The sequence below is a fragment of the Lagopus leucura genome, unplaced genomic scaffold (genome assembly GCF_019238085.1).
Source record: "Lagopus leucura isolate 7727_CA_CO unplaced genomic scaffold, USGS_WTPT01 Super-Scaffold_100157, whole genome shotgun sequence".
NCBI classification, from domain to species: domain Eukaryota; kingdom Metazoa; phylum Chordata; class Aves; order Galliformes; family Phasianidae; genus Lagopus; species Lagopus leucura.
Window position 1 is genome coordinate 49,184,448 of NW_024962334.1, and position 12,085 is coordinate 49,196,532.

General features: G+C 43.5%; 1 protein-coding gene across 1 annotated transcript in view; it reads right to left on the bottom strand.

Annotated features, from left to right (window-relative positions):
- VIPR1 (vasoactive intestinal peptide receptor 1) overlaps positions 1 to 12,085 on the bottom strand; it is a 100,159-nt gene that overhangs the window by 11,980 nt on the left and 76,094 nt on the right. Inside the window, exons 7-8 of the mRNA XM_042888776.1 lie at positions 2,018 to 2,171; positions 699 to 759 (exon numbers count right to left, since the gene is read on the bottom strand). Coding sequence (XP_042744710.1) covers positions 699 to 759; positions 2,018 to 2,171 — 215 coding nt within the window. The remainder of the gene's footprint in view (positions 1 to 698; positions 760 to 2,017; positions 2,172 to 12,085) is intronic.

Below are 12,085 nucleotides of genomic sequence, written 5' to 3' on the forward strand. Positions count from 1 at the left end.
CCTTTGGTCTCTATCTCATTTTTAGAGGCTATTTATTAACACAGTAAATAAGGTCAGTTTTATGCAGATAGAGTGAGACCATAGAAGAAGTCAGCAGTCCTAAGGAAATGTGTTAGCACGACTATACATCAAAAACACAAGGAAAAATCTGAGCTGCTTCCTTTACTGAAATAAGGACAAATCAGGACACGTTTGGAGAGAGACTGCAAGGGAGAAAATGGAATTAACCATGTGCTGTAAATGCATGATGCAAGGGCATGCACAGTGCATAATGAGCACCTGAATCTGTGATGCTCTGCAGTGTTTTCTCATAAAAGCATTTCAAACTACCCCAGTTTGACTACTGAGTCAAAGCATGACGGATCAGATCCTGTTTACTTGCATGTTTCCTTGGGTAGCTCAAATATGTGCCTCATTTGCTTACCTGTATTCTATCTATTTCTTACATAAAGTGTCAAAGGCAGCTGTTATGTTAAAGAGGATGGAGAACAGATCCAAAGATCTGCCTGGAGCTTTTCTGAGGGAGCTAATGGATGTGTTTATGAGGTTTCTGGTGTTCTAGAGTATGCAGGGTCAGTTCTGTAGGAGCTCTGATCTCAGCACAGGGCTCAGGGGAGCAAAAGGGGACAGTGGGGGGTCTGCTCACAAATCTGCACATATGTTCACAGCAGGAAAGAAAAGTGAGTCCATAGGCTTACCCAACATTGAAAAAGTAAATCCTGACGACCGTCCAAGCAGTGATGAACACGGAGGGGGCACCTGGTGAGAGGAGAGATGGTGTTACTGTCACAAACCATCAGGCATGCTTTCGCCACTGCTCCTCACTCCAGGATGGTCTGCCTGAGGAGAGCGGTCCTGCTCCATCTCTGTGGTCCCTTTTTCCTCTTTCTCTGTTTGTTGTCTTTGATTAGATTTATATTGGAAACATCCCAGGTAGGAAAGGTCTTTTTGTTCTGGGTTAATCACAGTATTCTTCATTAGCAGTGATTTCCAAACGCAACGGTAGTGCAAACAGAACAAGTATGTCCAAGTTATTAATTCTTGCATAATCCATTTCAGATCCACACTCTTGCAAATGATGGATGACTGAAAGGCCAAAAATCCTTCCACTGCCTTTCCTCACCCAAAGAACCTGAGAACACATTACCAATGCAAAATATTTCCTTTGATTTCAAATCACACATTCCTCTTTAAGATCTTTCAGAGGCACTGTGCTGAAAGGATCTCTGCACAAGCCAGGTTTAAAGAAGGTCTGACCTGATGCATCTGAAGCCAGGCCTGCTAACATCATCCCTCCCCACACTTACAGCATGGAGAATTGCCTCTCTTTTGCAGGGTGAACCCAAGTGTAACTCCTGTCACTTTCAATGGAAGTTACTGTAAAGCTAACTGGTCAAACCCTGAGTCCAGGCATAACCTTCCAAATGACACAAATGCTTTTTCCCCTTCCTTTTCAAGATTCTTGCCTGCTCTAATTATTTCCCAGTTTCAGCTACTGAGAGCACAGAACAGAAAGCCTTTTTAGCTTGCTTATACATACATCCCCAGCTAAATGGCTTACGATGTCTTTGGAGAAAGAAGAGAAGTCTATCTAGTAGGATTAATTTTGTATGTTAGTATTTCAGCTCTGGGCAACCTTGTGAAGTTTCATTTTGTCTTCTTCCCCTTCCTCTTCCCCTTGTCAGGACAGCAATCTAGCCTGATCTCAGCAAGGCGAGAAGAGCAAAGGATTGCAGAGTCTGGTTGAATCCAGCAGTCCTGCTTAGTTCATCTGTACATTTTAAAGTCAGTGCACAATACAACCTTGGGATCCCAGTCAGGATCAAATAGGGGTTTCAGCCAAAAGACGTTTAAGACACTGAGGTGCTCAACTATCAACGAATCGAGCACAAACTAAGCTCTTAAATAGTTTTGAAGGTTAATGGTGTTAAGCTCCTCTGACCACTGGGGGTTAAATTGCTGTTAAAAATGCCTACCAGGGTTACCACCTGGCATTCAGGCCTGAGAAGATGCATACCCCAGCCAATTAAGATGTACCACCAGAAGTACTTCCTCTCTGAAAAGAAGGAGATGACCAACAGGGTGTGAAGATACAGCCCTTCCACCAGCAGCCAGAAGAAGTTGGCCATGACGCAGTACTGGAAGAAAACCATCATGGCTTTGCAGCCTACCTGGAAGAGAAGAAAGGAAGAAACAGTGGTGATCTGTAGCACATTTCCATTGTGAACACGCAAAATTCCCAGTAAACCTTGCTCTGTGTGTAACTCTGAGATTGCTTTTTTGCAGCCCTTGAAGTCCTTATGGGATAAGCCCTGGTGTAGGGAACCTGCTTTGGCAGGGGGGTTGGACTCGATGATCTCTGGAGGTCCCTTCCAACCCCTGCAATTCTGTGATTCTGTGATTCTGTGAAGTCCCATGTGAAGAGCCAAAAGGCCTTCAAAGCCTGCACAGGGACATGCTCTGGCTGCTTGGCAGGCATTAACCAACTCATGAGAATGTGATTCTGAACTGAGATCAACCCAGTGGCTCATTTATGGTGCAATCCACAAACCCCTGATTCAGCATGATGGAGGTGATCTGAACTGGAGAAGAAACAAGAAGTGATTGGGTTTTTTATGCTACTTTTGCCACCAAAGTCATTACCTTGATGGACATCATCTTGAGTGACTTGAGCATCATGGTCCCCCCATCATTCACATGGGGCTGCCTCCCCCAGCCCACAGAAATGAAGTCTCTGGTGAATAAACTGATTACCCAGGTTAAATAAAAACAACAATAACGATAAAAAAGTAGCTCTTGTAAACAAAATCCAATTATAATCACCCCATGGCCTGGCAGCTGTTGCAAAAAACTGAAGGGGTCTGACAAAGGACTCTGAAGAAAGTCAAGTCTACAAAGAATTGCGAATGCTCAGTTAAGAAAAGAAGAAAGGCTCAGTTAAGAAAAGTAAAAAGAAGAGGATAAGAAGGGAAAAGAGGGTAAATGCTAATGACATGGACAGATTAGATTGCAATGCAAGGAGAGAGCTGAAGTGAGAAGGAGGGCTGCTCCTCCTTGGAAAATAAATAACTAAACACAGCAACTTGCTGTGAAGTCCTCACTGCAGCTCAGAACTAATGCTTACAGGTAATGGGAACAGTCACCTAAGAAAAGAAAAATGAGGAAAAAGAAATGAATAGGAAATTTCTCTCCAGCACTCAATGGCCCAAACAACTGCAAAACATCTGAGGGTTGAAATCAGCTGCCCAAAGAGCTCTGTTAGCACCTGCCATTGCCCCAGCACTGTTCTCCAGACTCATTTAGAAGAGTGCATCAATTGCATCGTTACTTATATTACTTATTATATGCCTATATCCATATTGCTTAAGCATCCCCGAGATGTTCAGAAATAGATACATTGGTTTCAGTGGGTCTGCTTAGGTTTCACCCTGCTCCTTTTGGGCCAGGGCATGAAGATCTGATTAGCAGCTCTTCCTCGGTGCTCTGCATTTGCACCATGGTGAATTTAGAGCAGTAATTGATTTGCACGAGTGACAAGCTCACTCACACATCCCCCCTGCTCCTCTCTCCTGCTGAAAACAGTTGCTATGAAACATGATGGTATAAAAAAAAATAATAATAATTAAAAAAAAAGAAGGCATAAAAAGTGTTTTCTCGATGCCATATGTTTGGCGAGAGACTTGTCCCCACTGATTGCTCAGAATTAGCTCACCCCTCCCCTATCACCCATTGGTATTTTGCAGTGGGGTCCTCATGGGTTCCTGCTTGCCAATCTGTATGCACAGCAGATGCCTGCTGCAAGGCAGATGGCACAAGCAGAGACTTGCTGCAGGGTGGCAATGGGGGAAAGTGGTGGCAGAGCAGGCACTTCACTCCCAGGCAGGGAAGGTAACACTGAGCTGAGCTGACAATGATGTGTCTGGGATGTGTCATCCTCCTCCCCAGGTCATTCCTCTGCTCTTTGTTTTTTTCCCTGCCTCTGTGTGGATATGAGTGACACTCATTCCTTTCATCCAAAGCCTGGGCCATCTGCAGCCAGTGGGGATTTACTGGTGGGAGTGCACTCAGCAGCATTTAGGAGCTCCCAGGTGAGATGTGAGATTTAGGGGAGCAAAATTTGATGCATTTCAACTACATGCTCCTCAAACGTGGATTTGCTTTGGGTAATGAATTTTGGGGAATCCTTTCTGGATGGGTATGATGAAGGAATGGCAGAGGCTTGAGGCTGGAGCATGTCACAGAATCACAGAATGGCCTGGATCAGAAGGGACCTCAAGGATATTAAGCTCCAACACCTCTGCCACAGACAGGGCCACCAACTTCCACATTTAATACTAGACCAGGCTGCCCAGGGCCCCATTCAGTCACAAGGCATAGAGGCAGAGTACAAGACCAGGAATGACAACTCACAAAACTCCTTTCTTAAGGGGTCTGTGAGCAATTCTTCATGCTGTGCTGGGAGATATATGGCAATTTGAACAGTTGCTACTATCGCAGGCATTTTTCACTTAGCACAAAAAAAAGATATATTTATGCATCAGAGTGAGCACAGGCTGATAATGTATTGCAGTCTGAGGTCCTTTGTGACACGAGGATGTCCTGCACTGGAACAGACTTGGGTGCCTGGCATGGACCAAGCCAACACTATCATAGAATATGCTGAGTTGGAAGTGGATCATCGGGGAGCCTATAGTCACAGAATCACCAACGTTGGAAAAGACCTTCAAGATCATCCAGTCCAAGCATCCACCTGTCACCAATAGTACTCACTAAACCATATCCCTCAACACAAAGCTATATAACCACAGTAGTACACAATGGTAAAGCTATATAATCACAAGCTGACTCTATAGGTGGGACTCCGACAGCTGATATCTACAAAATCATCTTTTTAATTTTTTTCAGCCATGCAGATCCAGACAATACTGTCAAGAACATCCAAGGTGTGATCTGCCTCATCCACAGATAAAGGACAGCAGATGTATTGTAAAAATACCTCTTTCCCCACCAACTACAGAGGGAACATGGAGAGATCAGCAAGACATTTTCAGCATGAAAAGAAGCATTACAACACTGCTTGCTTGATTTTCTCCCATCCTCTGCCTCATTTGCAACCCCATCTTTCTCTAGGTGGCTTGCACTGCTCGTGTCCACATGAGATGTTGCAGTGAGATGGTCTACCCAGCCTTTGTTGATGCCTTATTGACTCAACAAGCTCCTCTCCCCATCTTCAAGATTACATTAGCCACAACCTGTTTGCTTTTTCCATGAAGGTCTCCTCCATTTCCTCCTGTGCTACTAGTCACCAACTACGGTAACCAATTCCTCCTCCAGTTAAGGAGGGACAGAAACCTTTTTGACCCAAACAAGCACTTCTCATTAAATCCATCATAATCAGTAAGATAATTTCATCTTAGTTATTTCAGAAGTTTATGTTAGGGTGAGATAAGGCATACCTTATGGCTACTGCATGGGCCAACCCTCCCTTGCCTTACTGTGGCCAACCATCTATGTTGCAAGCATCCACATGCAGGGCTCTGAGGACTATATGAAAAGGAGACAGTGCAAAATTAATCTGCTTATAAGTAGGCTGTTCATGATCTTGTAGGCACTGTCAGGTATTTGTTGGGCCTCCAGTTACGGCTCCACAAGGAGTAAGATCTTCTGCAGGCTCTTTTTCCTAAATGATGAATGATGAGGATATTCACAGGGAATTCCCTGTTCACTGCAGGGAAATTGGACTCGCATGACCTGTAACAGTCCCTCCCAGCTCAAATGATTCTAAGTTTGCCCATCACAAGGAATCCTTAAAGGTGGTGAGCTAGCAAGAAATCAAAATATCATAGAATCACAGAATGGCCTGGGTTGCAAAGGAGCACAATGCTCATCCAGTTTCAACCCCCTGCTATGTGCAGGGTCACCAACCACCAGATCAGGCTGCCCAGAGCCACATCCAGCCTGGATGGACATACCTTACATATTGTTCTGCATGATCATCCTGAAGGACACAAGGAAGGACGTATTTTCAAATGCAGACACATCTTTGAAATCAATTTCTATTACTTTTCATTGTGGATGTGCAGAACACATGTATCAAGCTGCTTTCTGGTCACAGAGTACTTAGCATTCCCATTTAGAATGTATATCGGGATGAATGTCTGCTTTCTGGACAGGAACCAGACCTATGACTTTCAAAGCAAGGATTCATGTCACGTGGGACATACATTGCCCTGTTAGACAAATCTGCTGTGAGATCACATTGATTTAGATACTGAGAAGAATAATCTGAAAGCTAACAAAGAAATAGAGAAGGTAGAAGAGAGTGCATTTGCTTTGTAAGAGAACACCTTGCAGTCGTGTTAGGGCAAATATTTAATTAAGCCTTTGATACTTAGGAATGCAGCCAGTCCTTCCAAAAAGGAGAGGGTGAGTACAGTGGTTAGACTGGTGGAGTGATACAAAGAAATACGCTTGGCTGAGAATCTGGGCAGAGATTTTAGGATGTCAACAGAGGGTCAAATTGAAAGTTTACTGTAATGATAGAAAAAATAACAGGGCTACACAAAGCCAGCATGCAGCACAGAGCTCATGTCCTACAGTAGCTGCAAAAAACACAGCCCACTTTGTCAACTGGTAGGAAAAATGTACTCAAGACACAAGCAGGCTTTCTCAGACAGATGCAGAGGAGCATGAGGGTGGAAAAAACAAGGCTGACCAGTGATCACAGGCTACCAGGCTCTGCACTTTATACTTTAGTGTTAGTCCTGAGAAATACATTTTTCCTCATAAAACTGATGTAGCAACTAGCTGAGTCACCTGGAGTAATGCAGTCCAGATGCTGGAGGCAGTGATTAACAAGGAGTTGAACATGTTGCATTATATACACATATATCCTACCTGTCAGTGGTATTAACTCTGTGCAAGATACCTCTGTTCATTAATAATTGCTAAGGAATGGAAGACTCAACCAGCTCCTGAATTTCTCTAGCTCAGTATAAGCAGCTTAGCTGGACAGGAGTAGGTCTAAGGAGGTTTTAATGGAAGCACACACACAATGCACATGTGTGCATGCACCAACCTACTGGGAATGCAACAAAACTCAACATCAAGAGGTCAGTTAACTTCACACAAACACTGTTGTGCACCAGAGATCACCACTGCACTAGCACATGTCTTTACTGAAGATAAGGTGTGTTATGGTTTAGGATTTGGGCTAAAGAAGTATCTAAGTCTGGACAAAGAAGTACAAAGGGGCATTCTCCCACTTCATACACTGTATAGCTGGCTTAGGAACATGTCCTGATGTAAACATTCTACCTGACTCCCATTGCCCCAAGCATGGGTCCCTCCAGCAGCTTACCTGATCTGTCCCTCACCACGTGTGACCACTCTTGTGCAAGGATGTGACCCCCTTTGCAGTCCCTATAATTCCCTCCTTGCACCCTCAACTCTACACCCTCCTACGGTGTGGAACAGAACTTGAGATGTTCGTGACAGGGCATCCAGACATACAGTCAGCTTAAGGATATATTCATGTCATCACGTGCAATCCTGGATAACACTGAAGCTCCTGAGATGGTTTGTGGAGGTGGAACACTGCCCTCAGCCCAGTCCCTGCTGCCTCTGGCAAAAGCCTGGGCTCAGATTCATCTCAATCCATCATGAAATGTGGAGGCCTCTGAATCTCCTTTAAAGTACTTGGGTCCATTCACCTGGGCTACCACCACTGAAGAACGAGGAACAGATTTACACAGACATCTCTGCAGGTCTCTTCGACAGGAGATAGGTGAAAACTCATTTTCTCAGTGATAGATTTATCCAGCACTTCTCTTTTATGTTGTCCAAAGGACATGACCTATCCGAAAGGCTGGGCGTTGAATGACTTGTGCAGAATTTGCCCACACCAACAGCTGTCCTTTTCCCCAGCCTGGTCAAGGAGGCTTCCCTGATCTTATTTAAAAGCTTCTTTATGGATCCTGTTTCCAAGACCTGGCAGGAAGATGGAGTAGCAGAGAGCAACACCTCCTGCTTTGCTGATGGTGATCCCCATTCACCAGGGATCAGCCTTGTCCTAAATCTCCATATCTACAGTGCCATTTTAGATGCTGATGCCTTAATCATAACTAAATCCAGGAGTTTTGAGCTGATTCCTGTCCCACGTGCCTAAATCAGACTGAATCTCATTCCAGTTCTTCTTGTATTGAGATGCCCACCTTAGCCAAGGCACAATGTCATTTGTGATGAAGATGTAATAACCGGATAATTATTCTGCTTGTGTGATTATATTATATGATTAATTCCTCATCTCACTATTATCTGCACACTGGAATTCATACAGCTAATCAATTACCAATCATTTTATAACCTAAATATTGCATGCCACTGTGTGTGTGCTGCATGGAGATGTCAGGATAGCCTTAGTTTCCACACCTGCTTTCGTTCTTCATGGAACACCTCCTTTTCCTTTTAATTTTACTTTTAATACATACGTTTTCTTGCTTTCTGAGACAAAAAAAAACCTGATAGGAAGAGTAGATATACCATATTGGCCTAGGTACTGCCTCTGTTAAAAAAGGAAGGGTAAAGATGGTGTGAGCTTTTCCCTAGGAAGATGTTGCTCATGATGACATTGTTTACAGGAAACAAAAACTCTTTTTCCCATCCAAATGGGTCTTTTTGTTCCAACTAGAGGCTAGAACAACCTTCTTTTAGAATTCATAAAGAGAGCACAGGTGGCTTTTCAATAGTGACTCCTGATCCTGGCTTAGATGTCTCATGAGGAGGTATCAAAGACATGTTAATAGCCTCAAATTACTTCTTGTCTCATTCCCATGCTTAAGGCTCTTATATTTTCGCTATTTAGTTGCCTTTGACAGAAGAATGGAAAACTAGACAATCTTTGGGGTCCCTTTCAACCCAAGCCATCCATTAACAGAGAAGCCATTTCCAGACATCTACTTAGCAAACTGAAAATGCAAATATCCATCTGTTATCTCAGCCTTCTGCTACTGTGTCTAACCTTCTGCAGGGTGATGGTCTGACCCTACAGAGGGCAATGGCAAAACCCTTGCTGATTTCAGAGCTTCAGGCCAGAGACCCAATTTGCAAAAAATCTGCATGATATCAATTGGAATCTTTGAAAGAAATAAAACAGCTTCTTACTGGGTGATTCTGTTTCTCTGAAAGTGAGCCCTTAGGTCAAGCCAATTTGCTGAGCAGCAAAAAAAACTAAAGGGAAAGACAAAATGTTAACTTACCCTGGGCACACTCAGCGTTTTGTGTAAGGAGGGGAAAAAAAAAACAAATTGGAAGCAAAACCAAACAAGACAGGCTGGAGCAAAACCATTGCTTTATCTCTTCCTTCTCTTTAATTGCAGTTGTAGCCCTAGATTCAAAGAGGTTGCTTGGGTAACTTCCACTCCTCCTTCCCTATCAGGGAGTCTGAAAAGCAAGTCATTTTAAATACTAAATTGCTACACTAGTGATTAGTTCTGCAAGCTTTCCTGGGAGATGCATGGGTATTTTGGATGCTGAGTCCTATCTGGCAGTATGTTTGCCAAAAGAAATTTAACCAGACTAATTCTTAAGAAGGCATCTTGATAGAAACAATGTGGATCCTGATTGGAACATACAACAGTTTGTGAGGGCCTAAATTGTCAAATTCAAAGCAATTCTTCATCAATCAGGAATTAAAACAATGAAAAGAGAGTCTTTAAAAACCTTCAGGGGAATAATAATTTTACATCTTGATGATGGACCCTTCAGCTCCAGCTGCCCTAGGGGCTTCAATACTACATCAACTCTATAAAATGCATGGCAGGTGGATGGACATAACTGAATTCAGAGAGGGCTCATGATCACCATCTGTCTCAGGCACAAGAATAAGATGCCTCAAGGAATAAGATGCCTCAAACACAGATTTTCCCTGTTAACATGCTGCTTTGCATCAGTGATGTCCCAGAAACATGTAAGAGTGCTCTTAAGCCGTAGCAAAAGCAAATTAATTCAATTTACCTTAACCTTCTTTCTGCTAGGTCACAATGCATTACATTTTCATATGTCCATCATTGCCTAACAGCACACACTGGACTACTTACCCCGTGTCATCTGACACAAGCCAATTTATTAAGCCATTATAACAGGATTTGTGTCCAGGCTTGTTGATTTGTCACCACTTTCATACAGTAGAAATGCTATTTCTAGACTGATGAGCTGAGCTGCAAAACTATACGCATGCACATACACACTATTTCATCAAGCTACATCTTGCCTGCTTCCAGTGTGACATGGAAAGATGGGCAGAGCAGAAAGACACCACTTAGTTCAATTTCATTGTCTCTTTCCTCTGCTACCATATCCACATGCATCGAGGCTGGGACGCTGTTCAACCTGTATAGGGTGTAGAATACCATTGGTCTAGCAGTAGCCAAACCAATATGGCCCCCAAAGTCCACAAAGGTAACACTGGTTTCCCTTTGTGCTTTCACTTCCTCAATGCCAGCTGAAAGCCTGGCAATGAAAGCTGAAAGCAGTAAGACATTTAAAAGTTCATATCTGCTAATACGGAAGTTACATGATGCAAACTCTAATTTCTGTGCTTCCAACCCAAAGCAAAGCACAGCAGGGTCAGATCCTCAGCTAGCAGAAACCTTGTGGACTTCATTAAAATAAATGGAACCATACCAGTTTACTCCAACAAAAATGCAGTCCACGTGACTGCACTTTATGCCTAGCCCACCTCCCACCCAGGCCTCCCCAAATACAACACGGTTGAAATTTGCAGGAAGCTCTCATGTCTGCTTTAGCTCACTTAAGAAGCAAGTTTAAGCCCCGTGACTGTGATACTCAAGGCTATTTAAGCATTTCTCTTCTGCTGAGTTTAACAGGGGTTATGTAACTGACAGGCTTTGAGGGCCTGGACCTTTCTATTTTGTCTCTAAGAAATATTAGTTTGATTTTTTGGTAGAAGGGGGGGCATCTTGTGAGTACTTGTAAGATGGTGATTAGCTCTAGATGGTCTAACCTCTGCGTCAGATGACTCACAGTTGAGTTCAGATGTAAAAATAGCTTTATCTTGGTAAATGGGGTAACTGTCCCTATTTCATGCTCATCAACTTGAGAATGATAACAGCATTTCTGAACATGTCTTCAGTGATAAGGAAAGACGAGCACAAGTTACCAGCTGAAGGGAGAAGGTGATCAAAGTTTTAATAATACCCTTATTGGCAATGCTGCATTGCTGTGAGGTGCTAGAAATTGACTGAGGCATAGCTGATAAGGTCGCTTTTTCAAAGGCAGTTCCTACTTCAGAGCTCTTCTATAATCTAAATTTTCTGTTATTTCCAAGAGGAAAAGAGAAATCCAGGGGATAAATAATCCAAGCAGAACCACATAAAACCATGTTAGAGCCTGATCTCTGAGATCTGGACCCTCTCAAGGGTTGCAAGATATCAGCAGACCAAAGAGCAGAAGAGGCATGACCCAGGGTCTGGTACTTTCAACCTCAAGAAGTGGATCCCCAAATCCATGAATATTTCTCACCTACCCAGCCTGGCAAACCTCCAGTGCCTGTGGCCATCCATTGTCTTCCCTCCCCAAAATGATGATGCCTGACCTTCAGTTTCTCTGACACTCCAGGTTTTCTTCATTCTTCACTGCCTCACATCTCCTTCTTCCCAAACTCAGACCTCAAGCTCATGCTCCACTCTTACACATCCTTTGGCAGAGGATCAGCAATGAAAGCTGCAAAGTGCCAGGCACAAACTGCTGTCTCACCAATCCAGAAGGATGTTACTGTTTGCCAGCAGCTCCACAGTAATTACCTGTGTGTGTGCCCTCTCCCTTTGGCATGGATTAGATGGCTTACGTCCCTTTCATAGCCATCACTGGTGACTTGTACAGGTACAGACCTCTGCTGTTCTAGAAGAGATGATGAAACTACATTCCTGGGTGGGGTGTTTCTGGCTAGCTCCAAAATCTAAACAAGAATGTGAATAAGTCTAGGTGGATAGATAGCCACTTCCCATGCTCACAGCTACTACTGCCCCATGGGCAGTAAGCTTCTAGCCACTCATTGCTTCACAAA